The sequence below is a fragment of the Oncorhynchus mykiss genome, chromosome 32 (genome assembly GCF_013265735.2).
Source record: "Oncorhynchus mykiss isolate Arlee chromosome 32, USDA_OmykA_1.1, whole genome shotgun sequence".
Lineage (NCBI taxonomy): Eukaryota > Metazoa > Chordata > Actinopteri > Salmoniformes > Salmonidae > Oncorhynchus > Oncorhynchus mykiss.
The window spans coordinates 26,887,960-26,908,065 of record NC_050572.1 but is presented as its reverse complement, the minus strand read 5'-3'; the positions used below and the strand labels follow the sequence as shown (position 1 = coordinate 26,908,065).

The following is a 20,106-nucleotide window of genomic DNA, read 5'->3' as shown; positions in this document are numbered from 1 at the left end:
CGCTATAACAAATTGCCTTTTAAGAAACTGTTAATACATTGAGAATATATCTGGTTGGATCCCTTTCAAACCAATACATCAACACTACTTGTTAGTATAAGACTGCAGCCAACTTTATGGTGAGTAGTGTACTGAATATTCTTTCCCAATTGGTTCGAGAGAAGTGACTCTTTCCATGTGATTCACAAACACAAGGAAACACCTTGATAAGTTCAAGATAAGTTCACAGCCAGGACTTCAACTGAAAGCTGAACACGTGAGGACTGTACTGTATGTTGCAATCAAACTCAAAAAATAGCAGAGGACTCTCTCCACATAAGACAGATTGCTTCCCACAGCCCTGTCTAAACACAGGAGGCAGTACAATCATGCAGTCAGTGGTACAACCATGTAATCGCTGCAGTGGAAATAAGGACAGGGGTGTGTGTGTAGGCTGGTAAAGGTACTACATCAGCACAGTACTGGCAAGCCACTCCACATTCCCACTTCTACCACAGCCATTTTGCTAATCACATCAGTTTCCTAGGCAACTTCAAAAGGAAAGGTGTGTGTGTGTTGAATTGCAGCCCTCTACAAGCCCACTGGTAAACCACAGCTCTGACAGAGCGGGTGGGTCATTTCAATTCAATTCAAACCCTGCACCACAAGTAGACTACAGTTGTACTTTTTGGAGAACAAAGTCAAGGTATTGGAGTGGCCATCACAAAACCCTGACCTCAATCCTATAGAACATTTGTGGGCAGAACTGAAAAGGTGTGTGCGAGCAAGGAGGCCTACAAACCTGACTCAGTTACACCAGCTCTGCCAAGATGAATGGGCCAAAATTCACCCAACTTATTGTGGGAAGCTTGTGGAAGGCTAACCGAAACATTTGACCCAAGTTAAACAATTTAAAGGCAATGCTACCAAATACTAATTGAGTGAATGTAAACTTCTGACCCACTGGGAATGTGATGAAAGAAATAAAAGCTTAAATAAATTATTCTTTCCACTATTATTCTGACATTTCACATTCATAAAATAAAGTGGTGATCCTAACTGACTTAAGACAGGGAATTTTTTACTAGGATTAAATGTCAGGAATTGTGAAAAACTGAGTTTAAATGTATTTGGCTAAGGTGAATGTGAACTTCCGACTTCAACTGTACAAATTAACGAATTGGCGAGGGCACTAGAAAAGTCTGCAGCACCCGGCCTCACCCTACTAGAATCTGAAGTCAAATGTCTACTGTTGTTCTTAACTGACTTGCCTAGTTAAATAAAGGTAAAATAAAATGTCTACTGTTTGCTGATGGTCTGGTGCTTCTGTTCCCAACCAAGGAGGGCCTACAGCAGCACCTAGATCTGTTCCCAACCAAGGAGGGCCTACAGCAGCACCTAGATCTGTTCCCAACCAAGGAGGGCCTACAGCAGCACCTAGATCTGTTCCCAACCAAGGAGGGCCTACAGCAGCACCTAGATCTGTTCCCAACCAAGGAGGGCCTACAGCAGCACCTAGATCTGTTCCCAACCAAGGAGGGCCTACAGCAGCACCTAGATCTGTTCCCAACCAAGGAGGGCCTACAGCAGCACCTAGATCTGAGTGTGACTGTTTGAGGTTGTGGACAGGTGTCTTTTATACTGATAACAAGTTCAAACAGGTGCCATTAATACAGGTAACGAGTGAAGGACAGAGGAGCCTCTTAAAGAAGAAGTTACAGGTCTGTGAGAGCCAGAAATATTGCTTGTTTGTAGGTGACCAAATACTTATTTTCCACCATCATTTGCAAATTCATTTATTAAAAATTCTACAATGTGATTTTCTGGATTTTTTTTTTCATTTTGTCTGTCATAGTTGAAGTGTACCTTTGGTGAAAATTACAGGCCTCTCTCGTCTTTTTAAGTGGGAGAACTTGCACAATTGGTGGCTGACTAAATACTTTTTTGCCCCACTGTATATATAATATGACATGTGTAATGTCTTTATTGTTTTGAAACTTCTGTATGTGTAATGTTTACTATAAATGTTTTATTGTTTATTTCACTTTTGTATATTATCTACCTCACTTGCTTTGGCAATGTTAACACATGTCTCACATGCCAATAAAGTCCCTTGAATTGAAGTGTGTGTGTGTGTGTGTGTGTGTGTGTTGTCTCAACCCTGACCTTTAGTATTGCAGGTCTTGGAGGTGACCTCCAGTGTCTCCAGGTCTTCAGAGCCGATGTTCTCCAGAGTGATGGTCAGCTGCTGGGTCTCTCCGTTAAAGAGCTGGACAGACACACTGCTGGACAACTCCTCTTTAGAGGGCCGGAGGGGGTGGGCTGACCTGGAGGGGGATACAGGAGGGTAAGGGTTAAGACATGTCTTCAGACAGCGCTGAGCGATTTACCGAAATGTTGGTTCATTTTCATTTTCTGATGAGATGATTTGGAATAAATAATAGTCAAATAAAACAAATGTGATAATATACACAGCAGCCAAAATATATAAGATTTCACTTTTTTTTTTAAAAGTTATTCATATAATGTGTACTGCTCCACAGGGGGTCTGAGACTTTGAGTCTTGATGTTGGCCACTGCACTGCATGCAAATCTACACACACTTGCATGATGCTATCTTGAGCGTGAGCGCAAGCACTCACACACACAAATAAAGAAACACACATATTCACGGCCCTGGCTATTGGGAAGGGGAACCAGACGTGAAAGAAAGAGGTACAAAAGGAAGAGGATGGAGAGAGAGAGAGATAGATTACAGCTAAAGAGGCAGATTGGGATGAGCACGGCAAGGTCCTATTCTGAATTATGTCTTTTGTAATGTTATTGTCCAGCAGCAAGCGACGAGGCTGAAGAGAAAGCATATCTATCTATCTATCCAACATTCTCTCACTACTAAGATACAGAACCTGTAATCATCAAGGTATAAACGATGACTTAAGTTCTTAGTAATTACAGAGGTCCCAGCAGGTCATTTAAAAGTAGGATGACTGTCTTGCAGAAAAGAGCCCGTGAAGAGAACGGCCTGTCTAGGGACGGCGGCTGTGAATTATCACCAACTAAAAGTATCAAGATGCGGTTGGGAGCTTGTTGTGTTTTTGGTCCAGAAACCCCACTACCAGTCACTCATTTTGAAAGTGGCTCTGACTGAGCAAAGTGAGTACCTACCCCTCCCTAGCTGGATGCTCCATCGGGTGCAGTATTTAGGAGTTAGGGAGGAGGGTGTCTCACCGTGGTAGAGAGGTGCTGAGCTGGAGACGGGGTAATGATGGAATGACCTCCACCACACAGCCACTGGTCCTCACACTGGGTAGACCGTCCAGGAGACAGTCACTGGTCACACCAAACACTGACGTGTGGTAGCCTACAGACAGTAGGGAAAAGGAGAGGTAAAAGTCAGTGCCCTAAAAAACCAAGGACTAACAAGCACTGCAATAACTTGACATTGAGAACACACATGAAGGATTTCTACCCAATCATCCTATGTTGAAAACAGTCTTACCTATTCATGTAATATAAATGGGACAAGCAGAACTGTGAGTCTATAGTTGGGGCTCCTGTTGTGACATTAGAAAGGTTTACAACACAATCTGAGACCCTCCTCTATTAACCCCACACACACAATTAACCCCCACCCCATCCTCTGGAGAAAGACAATCAAGTCACTTGTCTTAACCATGGGGACAAAATTACAGGCAATTACTGTGGTGCAAGATTAAGACTCAATGACTATGTCGATCATAGGAATTAAAGCTACCCTAATATCCCAAGCTACTGAGGTTAACAAAGCTGAGATGAACTGACATGTCTCTTTGTCCTCGTTTAACCTTGTCACACCCTGACCATAGTTTGCTTTGTATGTTTCTATGTTTTGTTTGGTCAGGGTGTGATCTGAGTGGGCATTCTATGTTGGATGTCTAGTTTGTCTGTTTCTGTGTTTGGGCCTGATATGGTTCTCAATCAGAGGCAGGTGTTAGTCATTGTCTCTGATTGGGAACCATATTTAGGTAGCCTGTTTTGTGTTGGGTTTTGTGGGTGGTTGTTTCCTGTCTTTGTGTTTGTTGCACCAGATAGGGCTGTTTCGGTTTTGCCACATTTATTTTTTTTGTTATGTTCATGTTGAGTTTTCCTATATTAAAAACATGAACTATAACCACGCTGCATTTTGGTCCGCCTCTCCTTCCCAGGAGGAAAACCGTTACAAACCTGTTTAAGAATGGAGGCAGAGAACATGAGGTCTGTCTGCTGGTCGTCACGGCACACATCAATGTTTTTACATTTTAGTGAAAAATCTGCACATGATTTGTCCCAAAATGACTGATAATTTAATCAAAAGAACGCCTATTAATAACCAATCTTTGTATTTGGTAAAAGTAAGTTGTCAGGGAGGAAGCCATCTCCATTTCAATGATGCTCTTTCCTGTGTAAGCAGTGTTCATTTGTACGGGTAAAGTTGTGCTAGACTCACCGTTGATGTTGATGTTGCCTGCGGTGCGTGGGACCCCCACCAGGGTGACGGGGTAGAGCCCAGACTCCGCAGGGAGAGACAGGGCAGCAGGCAGGGCCTCAAACTCCACGCCCGACGTCAGCAAACCCTGGACAGGACAGAGGACAACAGATTAGTCAGTGAAATTACTCGTTAAATCAGGTTACCATTGAGTATAATTCATAAAACTAATAGTGACTATACTTAATTTTTCAATAAAATTATAATAGAATGTTATATAAATGGGGGGTACAACCATCCCAGCTCTGCAGATTCTGCTGCGAAGAGACAGAATCATTAGATAATTTGTTTTGGTACTGTCCATATGTAGCTTGTTTTTGGTGGCAGTTTCAGGAATGACTGAGGAATTGCAACGCTTACCTGGAGCAAACTCTGCAAATAGCACTGCTGGGTAATTTGAATATTCACAGTCAATCGATCAAAAATTGTATCTTTAATTTACAATCTGTAGAATCTATGAGAATAGAAAGGTTCAGAACTTTTGTGAAACATCACAGCACAGTTGAAAAATATATGGCAAATAGAAATCAAAACTGGATGCTGTTCAGAGATAGATGGGAGGGGTTTAGTGGAGCTGAATCACATAGTAACCAAAAGACTGTTAAATCAAAATATATTTGAGATTCTTCAAAGTAGCCACCCTTTGCACACTCTTGGCATTCTCTCTCTGGAATGCATTTCAATTAACAGGTGTGCCTTGTTAAAAGTTAATTTGTGGAATTTCTTTCCTTCTTAATGTATTTGAGTCAATCAGTTGTGTCGTGATAAGATGGCGCCGAAGAGGATAGCTAACATTTTACATGCTCCTAACCAACTGTGCTAATTTGTTTGTTTTTTTGCATTGTTTGTAACTTATTTTTTTACTTATTTTGTGAATAATGTTGATGGTGCCATCTCTTATGACCAAAAATGACTTCTGGACATCAGAACAGTGATGACTCACCTCGAACTGAAAGAAGCTTTTTCCTTTAACAAGTCCGACGAGAAGGATATACTGCTTTCCCGGGAACAGGGCCAAATCCCCCTCATTTGCGTGAAGAAAAGACGGAGGTAAATGGAGCGCAGGTCGGGCTGCCTTCTGAGAAACCGTACGCGAGTGAGTAAACTCCCACTACCATCCGTTTTACTGACTAACGTGCAATCATCGGAAAATAAAATGTATACGCTACAATTAAGATTATCCTACCAATGGGACACTAAAAACTGTAGTATCTTATGTTTCATCGAGTCGTGGCTGAATGACAACACGGATAATATAGCTGGCGGGATATTACATGCACCGGCAGAACAGAGAAGATACATCTGGTAAGACGAGGGGTGGGGTGTGTGTCTATTTGTCAATAATAGCTGGTGAGCGATGCCTAATATTAAAAAAGCCTCAAGGTACAGTATTGCTCGCCTGAGGTAGAGTACCTTATGATAAGCTGAAGACCACACTATGTACCAAGAGAGTTTTCATCTATATTATTCATAGCCGTCTATTTACAACCACAGACTGATGCTGGCACTAACAACGCACTCAACCAACTCAAAAAGGCCATTAGCGAACAAGAAAATGCTCATTCAGAAGCGGCTCTCCTAGTGACCGGGGACTTTAATGCAGAAAAAATGTAATCAGTTTTACAAAATTTTTACCAGCATGTCACATGAGCAACCAGAGGAAAAAAACCTCAAGGCCACCTTTACTCCACACACAGAGATGCATTCAAAGCCCTCCCCCACCCTCCATTTCGCAAATCTGACCATCTGCAAATCTGCTTATAAGCAAAAACTAAAGCAGGAAGTATTAGTGACTCGCTCAATATGGAAGTGGTCAGATGATGTGGATGCTACTCTACAGTACTGTTTTGCTAGCACAGACTGGAATATGTTCCGGGAATCATACAATGGCATTGAGGAGTATACCACATCAGTCACCAGCTTCATCAATAAGTGCATCGACAACGTCGTCCCCACAGTGACCATGCGTAAATATCCCAACCAGAAGCCATGGATTACAGGCAACATCCGCATCTAGCATCTGAAAAATATTAGGGCCAACAAACGGAAACCTAGACGTGAGCTGCCCAGAGACGCGAGCCTACAAGACGAGCTAGATGTATTTTATGCACGCTTAGAGGCAAGCAACACTGAAGCATGCACAAGAGCACCAGCTGTTCTGAACGACTGTGTGATAACGCTCTCTGTAGTCGATGTGAGCAAGACCTTTACACAGGACAACATTCACAAAGCTGCGGGGCCAGATGGCCAGGACGTGTACTCAAAGCACGTGCGGACCAACTGCAAGTGTCCTCACTGACATTTTCAACCTCTCCCTGACCGAGTCTGTAATACCTACATGTTTCAAGCAGACCACCATAGTGCCTGTGCCCAAGGAAGCGAAGGTCACCTGACTAAATGACTAGCACTCATGTTGGTAGCCATGAAGTGCTTTCAAAGGCTGGTCATGACTCAGATCAACAGCACCCTCCGGATACCCTAGACCCACTCCAATTCGCATACCGCCCCAACAGATCCACAGATGACGCAATCTCAATCGCACTCCAAACTGCCCTTTCCCACATGGACAAAAGGAACACCTACATGAGAATGATGTTCATAGACTACAGCACAGCGTTCAACACCATAGTGCCCTCAAAGCTCATCACTAAGCTAAGGACCCTGGGACTAAACACCTCCCTCTGCAACTGGATCCTGGACTTCCTGACGGGCCATACACTCAATTAGTATTTGGTAGCATTGCCTTTAAATTGTTTAACTTGGGTCAAATGTTTTGGTTAGCCTTCCACAAGCTTCCCACAATAAGTTAGGTGATTTTTGGCCCATTCCTCCTGACAGAGCTGGTGTAACTGAGTCAGAATTGTAGGCTTCCTTGCTCGCACACGCTTTTTCAGTTCTGCCCACAAATTTTCTATAGGATTGAGGTCAGGGCTTTGTGATGGCCACTCCAATACCTTGACTCGACCTTGACTCGACACAAGACATTTGTGGAGTGGTTGAAAAACGAGTTTTAATGACTCCAACCTAAGTGTATGTAAACGTCCGACTTCAACTGTACACACACACATATATATATTAATAATATATTGACATACAATGCAGTTGTTCATTAAAATGTATGCTATCAGTGGAGCTTCATTAAAATGACTTGATACTATGTTATCGAAGAGTGTCAAATAATTCCACTTCAAAATCGGCCCTATTAATTAAACACAAACAGAGACTGAGCATGAAGCAACGGTTAAACTGGAACAACAGGACATCTTAGTCGCTAAAATGATCATAAAATAGCGCACAGACACCTGTCAATGTAATTTAGTGTCACAACTGACTTGATAAGCGTTAAATTCACTTCGAAACTAAATCAAGTGAATCTAATGAATCAGATTCCACTGTTCTAATGTGACATGATGAGAGAAACCCCATAATTGTCCCAGTGCCGTAGTGGGTGGCAGTTGTTTCCACTGCTCCCTGTAATGTTCCTACCATAACTGCAGATGAAGGAATGGAGGAGGAGGAGAGGAAGCAACTTCAGAGTATAGAAATCCAGCCCCACAGTAGTTTCCAGAGATCCCTATAATCAATCATGGTAATCTAATAGCCCGATATCATAAAGCAGTGTTTCCCAAGTCTGGTGCTTGAGTAGCCCCAACGTTTTCATTGCGGCCCCAGACAAGCACACCGGATTCTACTTGTCAACTAATCAAGTCACTGACAAGTTGAATGAGGTGCGTTTGTCCAGGGCTACAGCAAAAAGATGTACGGTTGGGGGTACTGGAGGACCGGAGTTGGGAAACACTGTAAGATAGGAGAGGAAACCACATAAGAGTATTGAAACCTAGCCTCTCAGTGAGCTGGTGGGAGGGAGGTTGTCTCAGGCCTCAGTACCATAGTGCTGTGATGGGAGGTAGGGTTCGTGAGAGCAGTTACCAGTGTTCCCTGTAATCCATCATCCTAATCTAGCCCTGATATCCTGGAGCCCAAGCAGGCACCGCCATCTCCCACGGAGAAAATTGCTCTTGTTCTCACTGTGAGAGAGAAAGGAGGAAACTAGAAAAACACACACACACACACACACACACACACACACACACACACACACACACACCAACAGTGTAAATTGAAGGCTGTCTGTTCTGCTGTAGGAGGAGAGGAGGAGAGATTGGAAATTAGTCCTACACAGTAACACAGTGGGGGAGATCGGGAGGTTCGACTATCTCAGAGAGAAATATGCTAGTGAAGCATCTTCATCAGTTATATAGGTGGTCAAATGCACATCACATCTAGTCTCTGATCATTAGGCTGGCTGGGTGACGCCACGGAGGAGACCATTATATATATATATATATGTCTCCAGTCATAGAGAGCCTCTCTGGTGGCGTGACAGTAATGTACAAAGCCATCCCTCTTGCTACTTTAGAGAGAGAATAAAGATTACACCCCTTTATTGGAAAACAAATATCAAAGTTAACCTATTGGAAATAACTCATTTGCATCCATTCTTGAAAAGGTTAATTAGCCCGACTCGCTATTGTTAACGATCAGTCTGGTGTGTGTGGTGTGGTGTGTGACGTGGTGTGGTGTGTGTGTAGTTAGTTAGCCTGATCATATCGTTAGAACTGCATGGTTCAGTAACCTAATAGTTCTCTCATCATCAGCGCATCATGTAAAGTACCAACAGTTTGGACACACCTACTCATTCAATGGTTTTTCTTTCATTTTGATTTTTTTGAGCTGTTCATGCCATAATACGGACTTGGTCTTTTACCAAATAGGACTATTTTCTGTATACCACCCCTACCTTGTCACAACACAACTGAGTGGCTCAAACGCAGGAAATAAATTCCACAAATTAACAAGGCACACCTGTTAATTGAAATGCATTCCAGGTGACGGCCTCATGAAGCTGGTTGAGAGAATGTCAAGAGTGTGCAAAGCTGTCATCAAGGCAAAGGGTGGCTACTTTGAAGAATCTCAAATATATTTTGGTTTGTTTAGCACATTTTGGGTTACTACATGATTCCATATGTATTATTTCATATTTTTGATGTCTTCACTATTATTCTACAACGTAGAAACTAGTAAAAATAAAGAAAAACCCTTCAATGAGTAGGCGTGTCCAAACTTCTGACTGGTTCTGTACATGTATTACTAATTGTAACGATGTGTGCTGAGAGTCGGGAAGCTAGTTCAGGGAGTGAGTGATTTAATTTTTTAAATGAAACATAATACAAAACACGAACAACGCACAGACGTGAAACTGGAACAGAAACAATAACGCCTGGGGAAGGAACCAAGGGGAGAGACAGATATAGGGAAGGTAATCAAGGAGCGGATGGAGTCCAGGTGAGTTTCATGAGGCGCTGGTGCGCGTAACGCTGTCAGACACTAATGAGCCAGCTCTGATAGGGAAGTCACTTCATTCTACTTTACAGTAACCTTTCCTTCAGAATGTGTTTGTCTAGGCTAGAGACCTCACTCTGTGGAGAGGGACAACCAGACAGAACACATGGGCTAGTCTGAGCAGCAGCCTCTCAAATATGGATGATTCATTCTAGTTTCTCATTTTGCACACCAAATTATCTACATCCATCATAACAGTTTGAGTCTTCCATCCTTGAACCCTAAAGTTGAAATGATTTACAGGACTTCAAAAGAAGGCTAACATGTAAAGCGTCACTCACACCAGGTGATACTACTTTTATCTATACTCATAATCAATAATAACTAAGAGATCTTTGCAAGTACACAAACAACTTCATTTCGACCTCAGGTAAACAACCACTTACATGCCTATCCAATGTGAGATTGTTTATGAGGTGGGAGCCAGGCCGGGCCGCTCATTAGGCAGGATTAGGCTGCCACCTATGCTGGCAAATTGACGAGGGCGGCATTTTCTGAGCTAAACTGACCAAGATGCACCTCCAACAACACATAAAACCTCACATAATTCTGCCTAAAAATAATGACAACTTCTCTCAACCAGTGGCATGTCGGCCTTTTAGGTGAGTACCTCCATCTCTCCCCTCCATCTCGCCATCTCTCCCCCCAATCTCTCAATTTCTCCCCTCCATCTCTCCCCTCCATCTCTCATCTATCCCCTCCATCCATCCCCTTCATCTCTCCATCTCTCCATCTATCCCCTCCATCTCTCCAACCATCTCTCCATCCCCTCCATCTAACCCCTCCATCTCTCCATCTATCCCCTCCATCTCTCCATCTATCCCCTCCATCCCTCCAACCATCTCTCCATCCCCTCCATCTAACCCCTCCATCTCTCCATCTATCCCCTCCATCTCTCCATCTATCCCCTCCATCCCTCCAACCATCTCTCCATCCCCTCCATCTAACCCCTCCATCTCTCCATCTATCCCCTCCATCTCTCCATCTATCCCCTCCATCCCTCCAACCATCTCTCCATCTCTCCATATATCCCATCCATCCCCTCCATCTCTCCATCTATCCCCTCCATCTTTCCCACCATCTCTCCATCCCCTCCATCTATCCCCTCCATCTCTCCATCTATCCCCTCCATCTCTCCATCTATCCCCTCCATCCCTCCAACCATCTCTCCATCTATCCCCTCCATCTCTCCATCTATCCCCTCCAACCATCTCTCCATCTATCCCCTCCATCTCTCCATCTATCCCCTCCATCCCTCCAACCATCTCTCCATCCCCTCCATCTAACCCCTCCATCTCTCCATCTATCCCCTCCATCTCTCCCCTCCATCTCTCCATCTATCCCATCCATCCCTCCAACCATCTCTCCATCTATCCCCTCCATCCCTCCAACCATCTCTCCATCCCCTCCATCTAACCCCTCCATCTCTCCATCTATCCCCTCCATCTCTCCATCTATCCCCTCCATCTCTCCATCTATCCCCTCCATTTCTCCATCTATCCCCTCCATCCCTCCAACCATCTCTCCATCTCTCCCCTCTATCTCTCCATCTATCCCCTCCATCCCTCCAACCATCTCTCCCCTCCATCTCTCCATCTATTCCATCCATCCCCTCCATCTCTCCATCTATCCCCTCCATCTCTCCATCTATCCCCTCCATCCCTCCAACCATCTCTCCATCTATCCCCTCCATCTCTCCATCTATCCCCTCCATCCCTCCAACCATCTCTCCCCTCCATCCCTCCATTTATCCCCTCTATCTATCCCCTCCATCTCTCCCCTCCATCTCTCTAACCATCTCTCCATCTATCCATCTCTCAAACAATCTCTCCATCCCCTCCATCTATCCCCTCCATCTCTCCATCTATCCCCTCCATCTCTCCATCTATCCCATCCATCTCTCCCCTCCATCTCTCCAACCATCTCTCCATCTATCCCCTCCATCTATTCCCTACATCTCCCCCCTCCATCCATCCCCTCCATTTCTCCCCTCCATCTCTCCCCTCCATCTATCCCCTCCATCTATCCCCTCCATCCATCCCCTCCATCCATCCCCTCCATCTCTCACCTCCATCTCTCCATCTATCCCCTCCATCTATCCCCTCCATCTCTCAAACCATCTCTCCAATCTATCCCCTCCATCTCTCCCCTCCATCTCTCCCCTCCATCTATCCCGTCCATCTCTCCCCTCCATCTCTCTCCTCCATCCATCCCCTCCATCCATCCCTTCCATCCATCCCCTACATTTCTCCCCTCCATCCATCCCCTCCATCCATCCCCTCCATTTCTCCCCTCCATCTAACCCCTTCATCCATCCCCTCCATCTCTCCCCTCCATCCATCCCCTCCATCCATCCCCTCCATCTCTCCCCTCCATCCATCCCCTCCATCCATCCCCTCCATCCATCCCCTCCATCTCTCACCCCATCTCTCCATCTATCCCCTCCATCCCTCCCCTCCATCTATCCCCTCCATCTCTCAAACCATCTCTCCAATCTATCCCCTCCATCTCTCCCCTCCATCCATCCCCTCCATCTAACCCTTCCATTTCTCCCCTCCATCTAACCCCTTCATCTATCCCCTCCATCTCTCCCATCCATCCCTCCCCTCCATCTATCCCCTCCATCTCTCAAACCATCTCTCCAATCTATCCCCTCCATCCATCCCCTCCATCTCTCCCCTCCATCTCTCCCCTCCATCCATCCCCTTCATCTATCCCTTCCATCCATCCCCTACATTTCTCCCCTCCATCTAACCCCTCCATCTAACACCTCCATCTAACCCCTCCATCTAACACCTCCATTTCTCCCCTCCATCTCTCACCTCCATCTCTCACCTCCATCTCTCACCTCCATCTCTCACCTCCATCTCTCACCTCCATCCCTCCCCTCCATCTATCCCCTCCATCTCTCAAACCATCTCTCCAATCTATCCCCTCCATCTCTCCCTTCCATCTCTCAAACCATCTCTCCATCTCGCCCCTCCATCTCTCAAACCATCTCTCCATGGTTCCTGCATTAGGCGAGGAACACTCAGCAGCAGCCTGCCTGTCGCTGCCATCAACATACCTGGGTTTAAATACTATTGGATTTCTTTCATAGACTTTCATAGTCTGGTTGAGGTTGCCTGGAGTGACAGATGAACAGGGTTTGCACTTTAGGGACTATTCCGTTGGTTTCATTGTGCCAGGAATGCTCAATCAAGCGTAACTAGAGTACTGAATATAAAACATTGTGTGTGAACTCAGGGCAGGTCAAGTCAGGTCATGATGAACACCATATTTTGTGTTGAGGACAAGTCACCCTGCATGCCACCTGTACTGTATCACATAACACCTCAGGCTGCCAGCTGCCAGGGAGGTAAAAAAGGACGGGGTCTCTGTCTCCATCTGTGCTTCCATCTATCCATCCGCAGGTGGGGAGTCAGTGGCTAATGATGAGTGTGTGTGTGTGTGTGTGTGTGTGTGTGTCTGTCTCTTCGCTGGCTAAGTGACAGTTTTAGGACCCCCTCGACAGCAAAGAAAATAATCCCTCATCGCGGTTTGACCTTCCACTCTCCTGGCGCCTCAAAACACGTGTTTTAAACACACATAGACACACAGACACACTTCATTCTGCTCCGACATGCCAGAGGTTGATAATTACCCAGGCCCAACCAGGTACATACAGCAACACCTTGGACATGACAGGCCCTGGGGCTCCTGTCATTGTGCACAGTCAGACATTAAACACACACACACACACACACATACATATGCCCTTCCATGGCCATTTGCGCTCTAGTGTCCAATTAAGGGCTGCATCAGTTTCAAGCACACAGCGAGCAGCGCCTCGTGACGATACAGTATGGCTGTTGTGTGTGTGCTTGTGCGTGCTTGTGTGTGCGTGTGTATGTAGACAGAGGCAGATGATTGCTGTGCGTCTCAATGCCGTCTGTGCCACATCGGTGCATCCGTAAACAAACACTTCCATCATCGAGTAGCAAAGTGGTTTGATTCAACAATCAAATGCATGAGTGATCCTGAGAGAGAGAGCTTAAACCACACAGACATATCAAGAAAGACAAAAGTGTGTGAGACAGTGCAAGCAATCAGAGGGGGGGGGGGGGGGGACAGAGAGACAGGGAGACAGGGAGAGAGAGAGAGAGAGAGAGACAGAGAGAGCGAGACAGAGAGAGAGAGACAGAGAGAGAGAGAGAGACAGAGAGACAGAGAGAGAGAGAGACAGAGAGAGACAGAGAGAGACAGAGAGAGAGAGACAGAGAGAGAGACAGACAGACAGAGAGAGAGACAGAGAGAGACAGAGAGAGACAGAGAGAGACAGAGAGAGAGAGACAGACAGAGAGAGAGAGACAGAGAGAGAGAGAGAGACAGAGAGAGACAGAGAGAGAGAGAGAGAGAGAGAGAGAGAGACAGAGAGAGAGAGAGAGCGAGAGAGAGAGAGAGAGAGAGAGAGAGACAGAGAGAGAGAGAGACAGAGAGAGAGAGACAGAGACAGAGAGAGACAGAGAGAGACAGAGAGAGAGAGAGACAGAGAGAGACAGAGAGAGAGAGACAGAGAGAGACAGAGAGAGACAGAGAGAGACAGAGAGAGAGAGAGACAGAGAGAGACAGAGAGAGACAGAGAGAGACAGAGAGAGACAGAGAGAGACAGAGAGAGAGAGACAGAGAGAGAGACAGAGAGAGAGAGACAGAGAGAGAGAGACAGAGAGAGAGAGACAGAGAGAGAGAGAGAGAGAGAGAGAGTGTATAAGAAAAAGGAGAGGGGAGGAAAAATGGCCATTTCCTCTCATTACCTTATTAGCGGCAGTGTGGATAAATAGCAGGAGAACTATAAACCGTAATAACAGCACATGGGTTCACTCCTCCTACATTGTTCCAGTACACTTAGTGTCAGTGGAGAAGGATGGCCCAGTTTCTGGCCCTGTCCTGTACCATCATGACTGCATTAAAGTGTCCGAACAGGGCTTTTAGCTCGACTTTAATGAGGTCATCAAAGATAACTGCAAGACATTATCACTGTTGAATGGCTTGCCCCTGATGTGATGAGGGTAGTTTATTTTACCCCGAGGGGCCCTGACAACTTCTTTTCAGGGACTTTTATTAAGTTGTGGTGTTGTTGTAGTATCCAGAAGTAGTGCTTCCCTCACCATGTGCTCCACGCGGAGTTCAAAGGGCATGGGGTTGTAGACCATCAGCTGGACCTCACACACATCTCCCTGGACCCACCGGAACTCTGAGGACATAGAAGGACACATCAGAGAAACTGATGCAACACATGCCTGAGCAACAAATGTACATGCAACACACAGACAAATATGAGTTCAAGCACGTGGGCGACCGAGGTTGCTCTAGCGCTCGAAGCCACAGCCTCTGGCACATGTCTACGGTGTCAGCATACAGTAGGTTGGAATACAGCCTATTGCCCTTTGGCATAATCTTCCCCCACTGTTCATTAGTCAGAAAATACCTTACAAATATATCATTACAATTCTGTGGGTAATATGTACATAGAATTTAGGGATGTGGAAATAATATTGAACTTAATAATATATAACTTTAGACTTAAACATGTGTTAAGTCTGAAGTTATATTTTCAATATGCCAGAGTATTTCAATAGCAATTGAACCCATCCTGTTTTATACAAATATTTACCTCATTGTGCCTCACGCACAGACAGACAAGTTAATGATTAATGACTTTAGTGAAGCAAATAAACAAAAAAAGATATAGATTGAGCTGCTGGCTCTGCAAACATGCACATTGAATTTCGTATTCCATTAGCCCACGCAGGAACAGTTGACTTGAGGCAATGGAAAACCAATTCAAGTGTTGCCGGTGAGAGCTGCTCAGCAGGATGTAAAGGATGTGTCAGAGTTCAGAGTTCAGCGTCAGGTCAGTTGACAAAACGAGGCAACCAAGTGCAAACTTTAAAGATGACCGTGTTATATTATATTGCTGTTAGAAAACTTTGAGATGATAAGGCAAAGCATGTGCAGTGTTTCCCCTAGGGGAGTTTTCAGCCGTGTTGGAAACGGTAGCATGACTTCCAGTCATTGAGCCAACGATAATCCATTTTAAAAGTGCCCAAAAATATTTTGTAAATTACATCATATTGTTTGCAGCAGTAGCAACAATTTAGCAGACCACCGCTGCTAAATGAATATAGGGGAAACACTGATGCGCTATGTGATTAATGGTATTCTATGCACTCTTCTGGTTTTTAAATCTCTTTCTATTCCTTACATTAACCATTTTAGTCTCTAGCCAGTCCTTCTCAAGACCTCCTGTGGTTCTCATTACCATTGCACAGGATTGTGCTATTAGAAAGTTCCTTGAAAGACCCTATAATGAGATACAAGATGGTCCCGATCCAGCAGATCAGGCACTAGCTTGTCAGGGGAGACAGAGTAGCACCGGGGAGGAGGGACTCTGAGGTGGAGATTACAATGAAACAGGTGGAGAAACAGCTCTGTTACCAAACACACTACAGTCTTCCATCTCCATTCTGACAGTCCAATCTCTAAACGCATTCAACTATCACACAAGAGGACCTGGCTGAGCCTAAGCCCCGAGCAACACACACATCTCCATATTCTGAGCCCAGGACTAGGTGGGTTTACGGAGAGTAAAATCAACTACCGGCGTGCACCTTGGGAAATTAAAACTTTAGTCTGAAGCAGGAAGAAGGAGAAGCAGGAAGGGTATTTCTATAATATAAATGGTCAACTGAGCCTCTCACAACCCCAGGTTTGCCTCTCAGGTATCCACCTCATAGAGCCAATTACATGTGAAATACGCCTCTGAAAGAGCTGAGGAGAGCTGAGCTGCAACCATCTCAGTTGCTTCCAAGCGGCACCCTTTTCCCTTCACATTGCACTTCCTCAATATGGGGACCTGTTGGGAGACGCCCCCAAGCCTCCCCCCGTACCGCGAGGCTCCTGGCCATTCATCCATTCCAGATTAAAGAGCCAGCAGAAAGGTTCAACACTTCAGAACCTCAGGGTGAATATGAAACGTGGTGGTGGAGTGTTGCTAGCCCGAGTACCAGTCTCATTAGCGAACATTCCGCTCCTTGTCATTGCCAAAGAGGACCCTGTTGGAGCGAACAGAACAAAACAGGCACTGCAGATGTTGCCCGTGCAATGGAGCATAAAACATGCGTGTGAAATAGAGTAGGATACTGAATGATGTATTAGAACAAACTATACCACCATTTATACAGTGTGTGTGTGTGTATGTGTGACAGTCCTACACACAACCGGCTAACAGTTAACACACTGATTCATCAGCGCTTTGTAAACGAATGTTCAAGTGCTTTTCCTCCCTTGAAGTTATTCCCTTCGTGTGGCAGTCCCTGCAACGTTGGGACACTCACACGGAGGGAATAACTGCATGAAATGGAATCTGGACTGTCTCTTTAATATCAAACATGTCTGGAAATAACTCACTCTAATAAGCTTTTATTGCTTTTCATTCACACCGTCAAAGCTTCAGTACTGTAACAAGCTGGCTGGGTATGATGAGGCCAGGGTTGGGGTCAATGCCATTTCCATTCCGGAAGAAGAGGCAGAAGGAAAGACTGAACACTTGTCTCTTTCAGTTTGCTCGTCTATTTGTACACCTTAGTTGAAAAGCAAGGTAGGAAAACTACTACTATCGTATTGATTTACAAAGCACTGATGAATCGGTGTGTAAACTGTTAGCCGGTTGTGTTAGGTAGTCAGAGAGGATGGATCCATAAATCCATTCATCCGCACACACACGCACACACACACACACACACGGAACTATATATGTTATTGCTGGGTCGTGCTGAGAGAAGAGGCACAGTGCATTAGCAGGGGGGCAAACAAACACTAACAGTTGCCTGCATTCTGACAGAGTCTAACAGCCCTCACACACAAAATACATTTCCACAGTCGATTCACCTCCTTATCCCCACGTTCATACAGTGATGTATCACAGTGGGTGAATCTGGCACCCTGGCCTGCTATGGATGTAATGCTGTATCTATCATTGCCTGCTATGGGTGTACTGTATCTGACTACCAGCAGCCTGTTATGGGTGTACTGTATCTGACGACCAGCAGCCTGTTATGGGTGTACTGTATCTGACTACCAGCAGCCTGTTATGGGTGTACTGTATCTGACTACCAGCAGCCTGTTATGGGTGTACTGTATCTGACTACCAGCAGCCTGTTATGGGTGTACTGTATCTGACTACCAGCAGCCTGTTATGGGTGTACTGTATCTGACTACCAGCAGCCTGTTATGGGTGTACTGTATCTGACTACCAGCAGCCTGTTATGGGTGTACTGTATCTGACTACCAGCAGCCTGTTATGGGTGTACTGTATCTGACTACCAGCAGCCTGTTATGGGTGTACTGTATCTGACTACCAGCAGCCTGTTATGGGTATACTGTATCTGACTACCAGCAGCCTGTTATGGGTGTACTGTATCTGACTACCAGCAGCCTGTTATGGGTGTACTGTATCTGACTACCAGCAGCCTGTTATGCGTGTACTGTATCTGACTACCAGCAGCCTGTTATGGGTGTACTGTATCTGACTACCAGCAGCCTGTTATGGGTGTACTGTATCTGACTACCAGCAGCCTGTTATGGGTGTACTGTATCTGACTACCAGCAGCCTGTTATGGGTGTACTGTATCTGACTACCAGCAGCCTGTTATGGGTATACTGTATCTGACTACCAGCAGCCTGTTATGGGTATACTGTATCTGACTACCAGCAGCCTGTTATGGGTGTACTGTATCTGACTACCAGCAGCCTGTTATGGGTATACTGTATCTGACTACCAGCAGCCTGTTATGGGTGTACTGTATCTGACTACCAGCAGCCTGTTATGGGTATACTGTATCTGACTACCAGCAGCCTGTTATGGGTGTACTGTATCTGACTACCAGCAGCCTGTTATGGGTATACTGTATCTGACTACCAGCAGCCTGTTATGGGTGTACTGTATCTGACTACCAGCAGCCTGTTATGGGTGTACTGTATCTGACTACCAGCAGCCTGTTATGGACGCCCGAGCAGCCAATCCATTCATCCATTAATCAAACAGACAGCATCAACATACAGACACCCAGCCAGAGGACCCACTATCAACGCTGATGTAGGCTGATTCATCATTACTCTCAAGGTTTCGACAAACCTTGAGGAGTAGTCTCTAGATTAAAGTTTTACTGGTAGAGTAAGCCTGTTGGCGTCGTTTGGAAATCGAACGTTTTAGTAGTAGTAGTAGTAGGCAAACCAGGGTTCAAATACTACTTGGAATATTTATTTTAATACTTTTGAGTGTTTGCTTTAGCCTGCCTGGTGGGGTTTGCACTTTTGCAACTGTTCTATTGGTTCATTGAGGCAGGCACGCTTAATCAAGTCCAGCTGAAGTATTAAAACCCTGGTCTGCTGCTGTCACTGCCTCATCACACAGTATCCTGGAGCAGAGAGAGCTTTACTGCTCGAATGTGAGGAGGAGCACGACCACACAGTATCCTGGAGCAGAGAGAGCTTTACTGCTCGAATGTGAGGAGGAGCACGACCACACTGCCTCATCACACAGTATCCTGGAGCAGAGAGAGCTTTACTGCTCGAATGTGAGGAGGAGCACGACCACACAGTATCCTGGAGCAGAGAGAGCTTTACTGCTCGAATGTGAGGAGGAGCACGACCACACAGTATCCTGGAGCAGAGAGAGCTTTACTGCTCGAATGTGAGGAGGAGCACGACCACACTGCCTCATCACACAGTATCCTGGAGCAGAGAGAGCTTTAGTGCCCGAATGTGAGGAGGAGCACGACCACACTGCCTCATCACACAGTATCCTGGAGCAGAGAGAGCTTTAGTGCCCGAATGTGAGGAGGAGCACGACCACACTGCCTCATCACACAGTATCCTGGAGCAGAGAGAACTTTAGTGCCCGAATGTGAGGAGGAGCACGACCACACTGCCTCATCACACAGTATCCTGGAGCAGAGAGAGCTTTAGTGCCCGAATGTGAGGAGGAGCACGACCACACTGCCTCATCACACAGTATCCTGGAGCAGAGAGAGCTTTAGTGCCCGAATGTGAGGAGGAGCACGACCACACTGCCTCATCACACAGTATCCTGGAGCAGAGAGAGCTTTAGTGCCCGAATGTGAGGAGGAGCACGACCACACTGCCTCATCACATAGCGCATCTGTTGCCTAAGGATAGCA

The 20,106-nt window shown here is 45.6% G+C and overlaps 1 protein-coding gene across 5 annotated transcripts in view; it reads right to left on the bottom strand.

Annotated features, from left to right (window-relative positions):
• Positions 1-20,106, bottom strand: part of LOC110489414 (trafficking protein particle complex subunit 9) — a 288,194-nt gene that overhangs the window by 208,164 nt on the left and 59,924 nt on the right. For all 5 annotated transcript variants that reach the window (XR_005041280.1, XM_036970672.1, XM_036970674.1 and 2 more), the window contains 4 exons: positions 15,034-15,119; positions 4,445-4,571; positions 3,208-3,340; positions 2,146-2,306 (listed from right to left, as the gene is read on the bottom strand). Coding sequence is in view for 4 of the 5 variants with exons in the window: in XM_036970672.1 (XP_036826567.1) it covers positions 2,146-2,306; positions 3,208-3,340; positions 4,445-4,571; positions 15,034-15,119 (507 nt within the window). In the remaining variant the exon portion in view is untranslated. The remainder of the gene's footprint in view (positions 1-2,145; positions 2,307-3,207; positions 3,341-4,444; positions 4,572-15,033; positions 15,120-20,106) is intronic.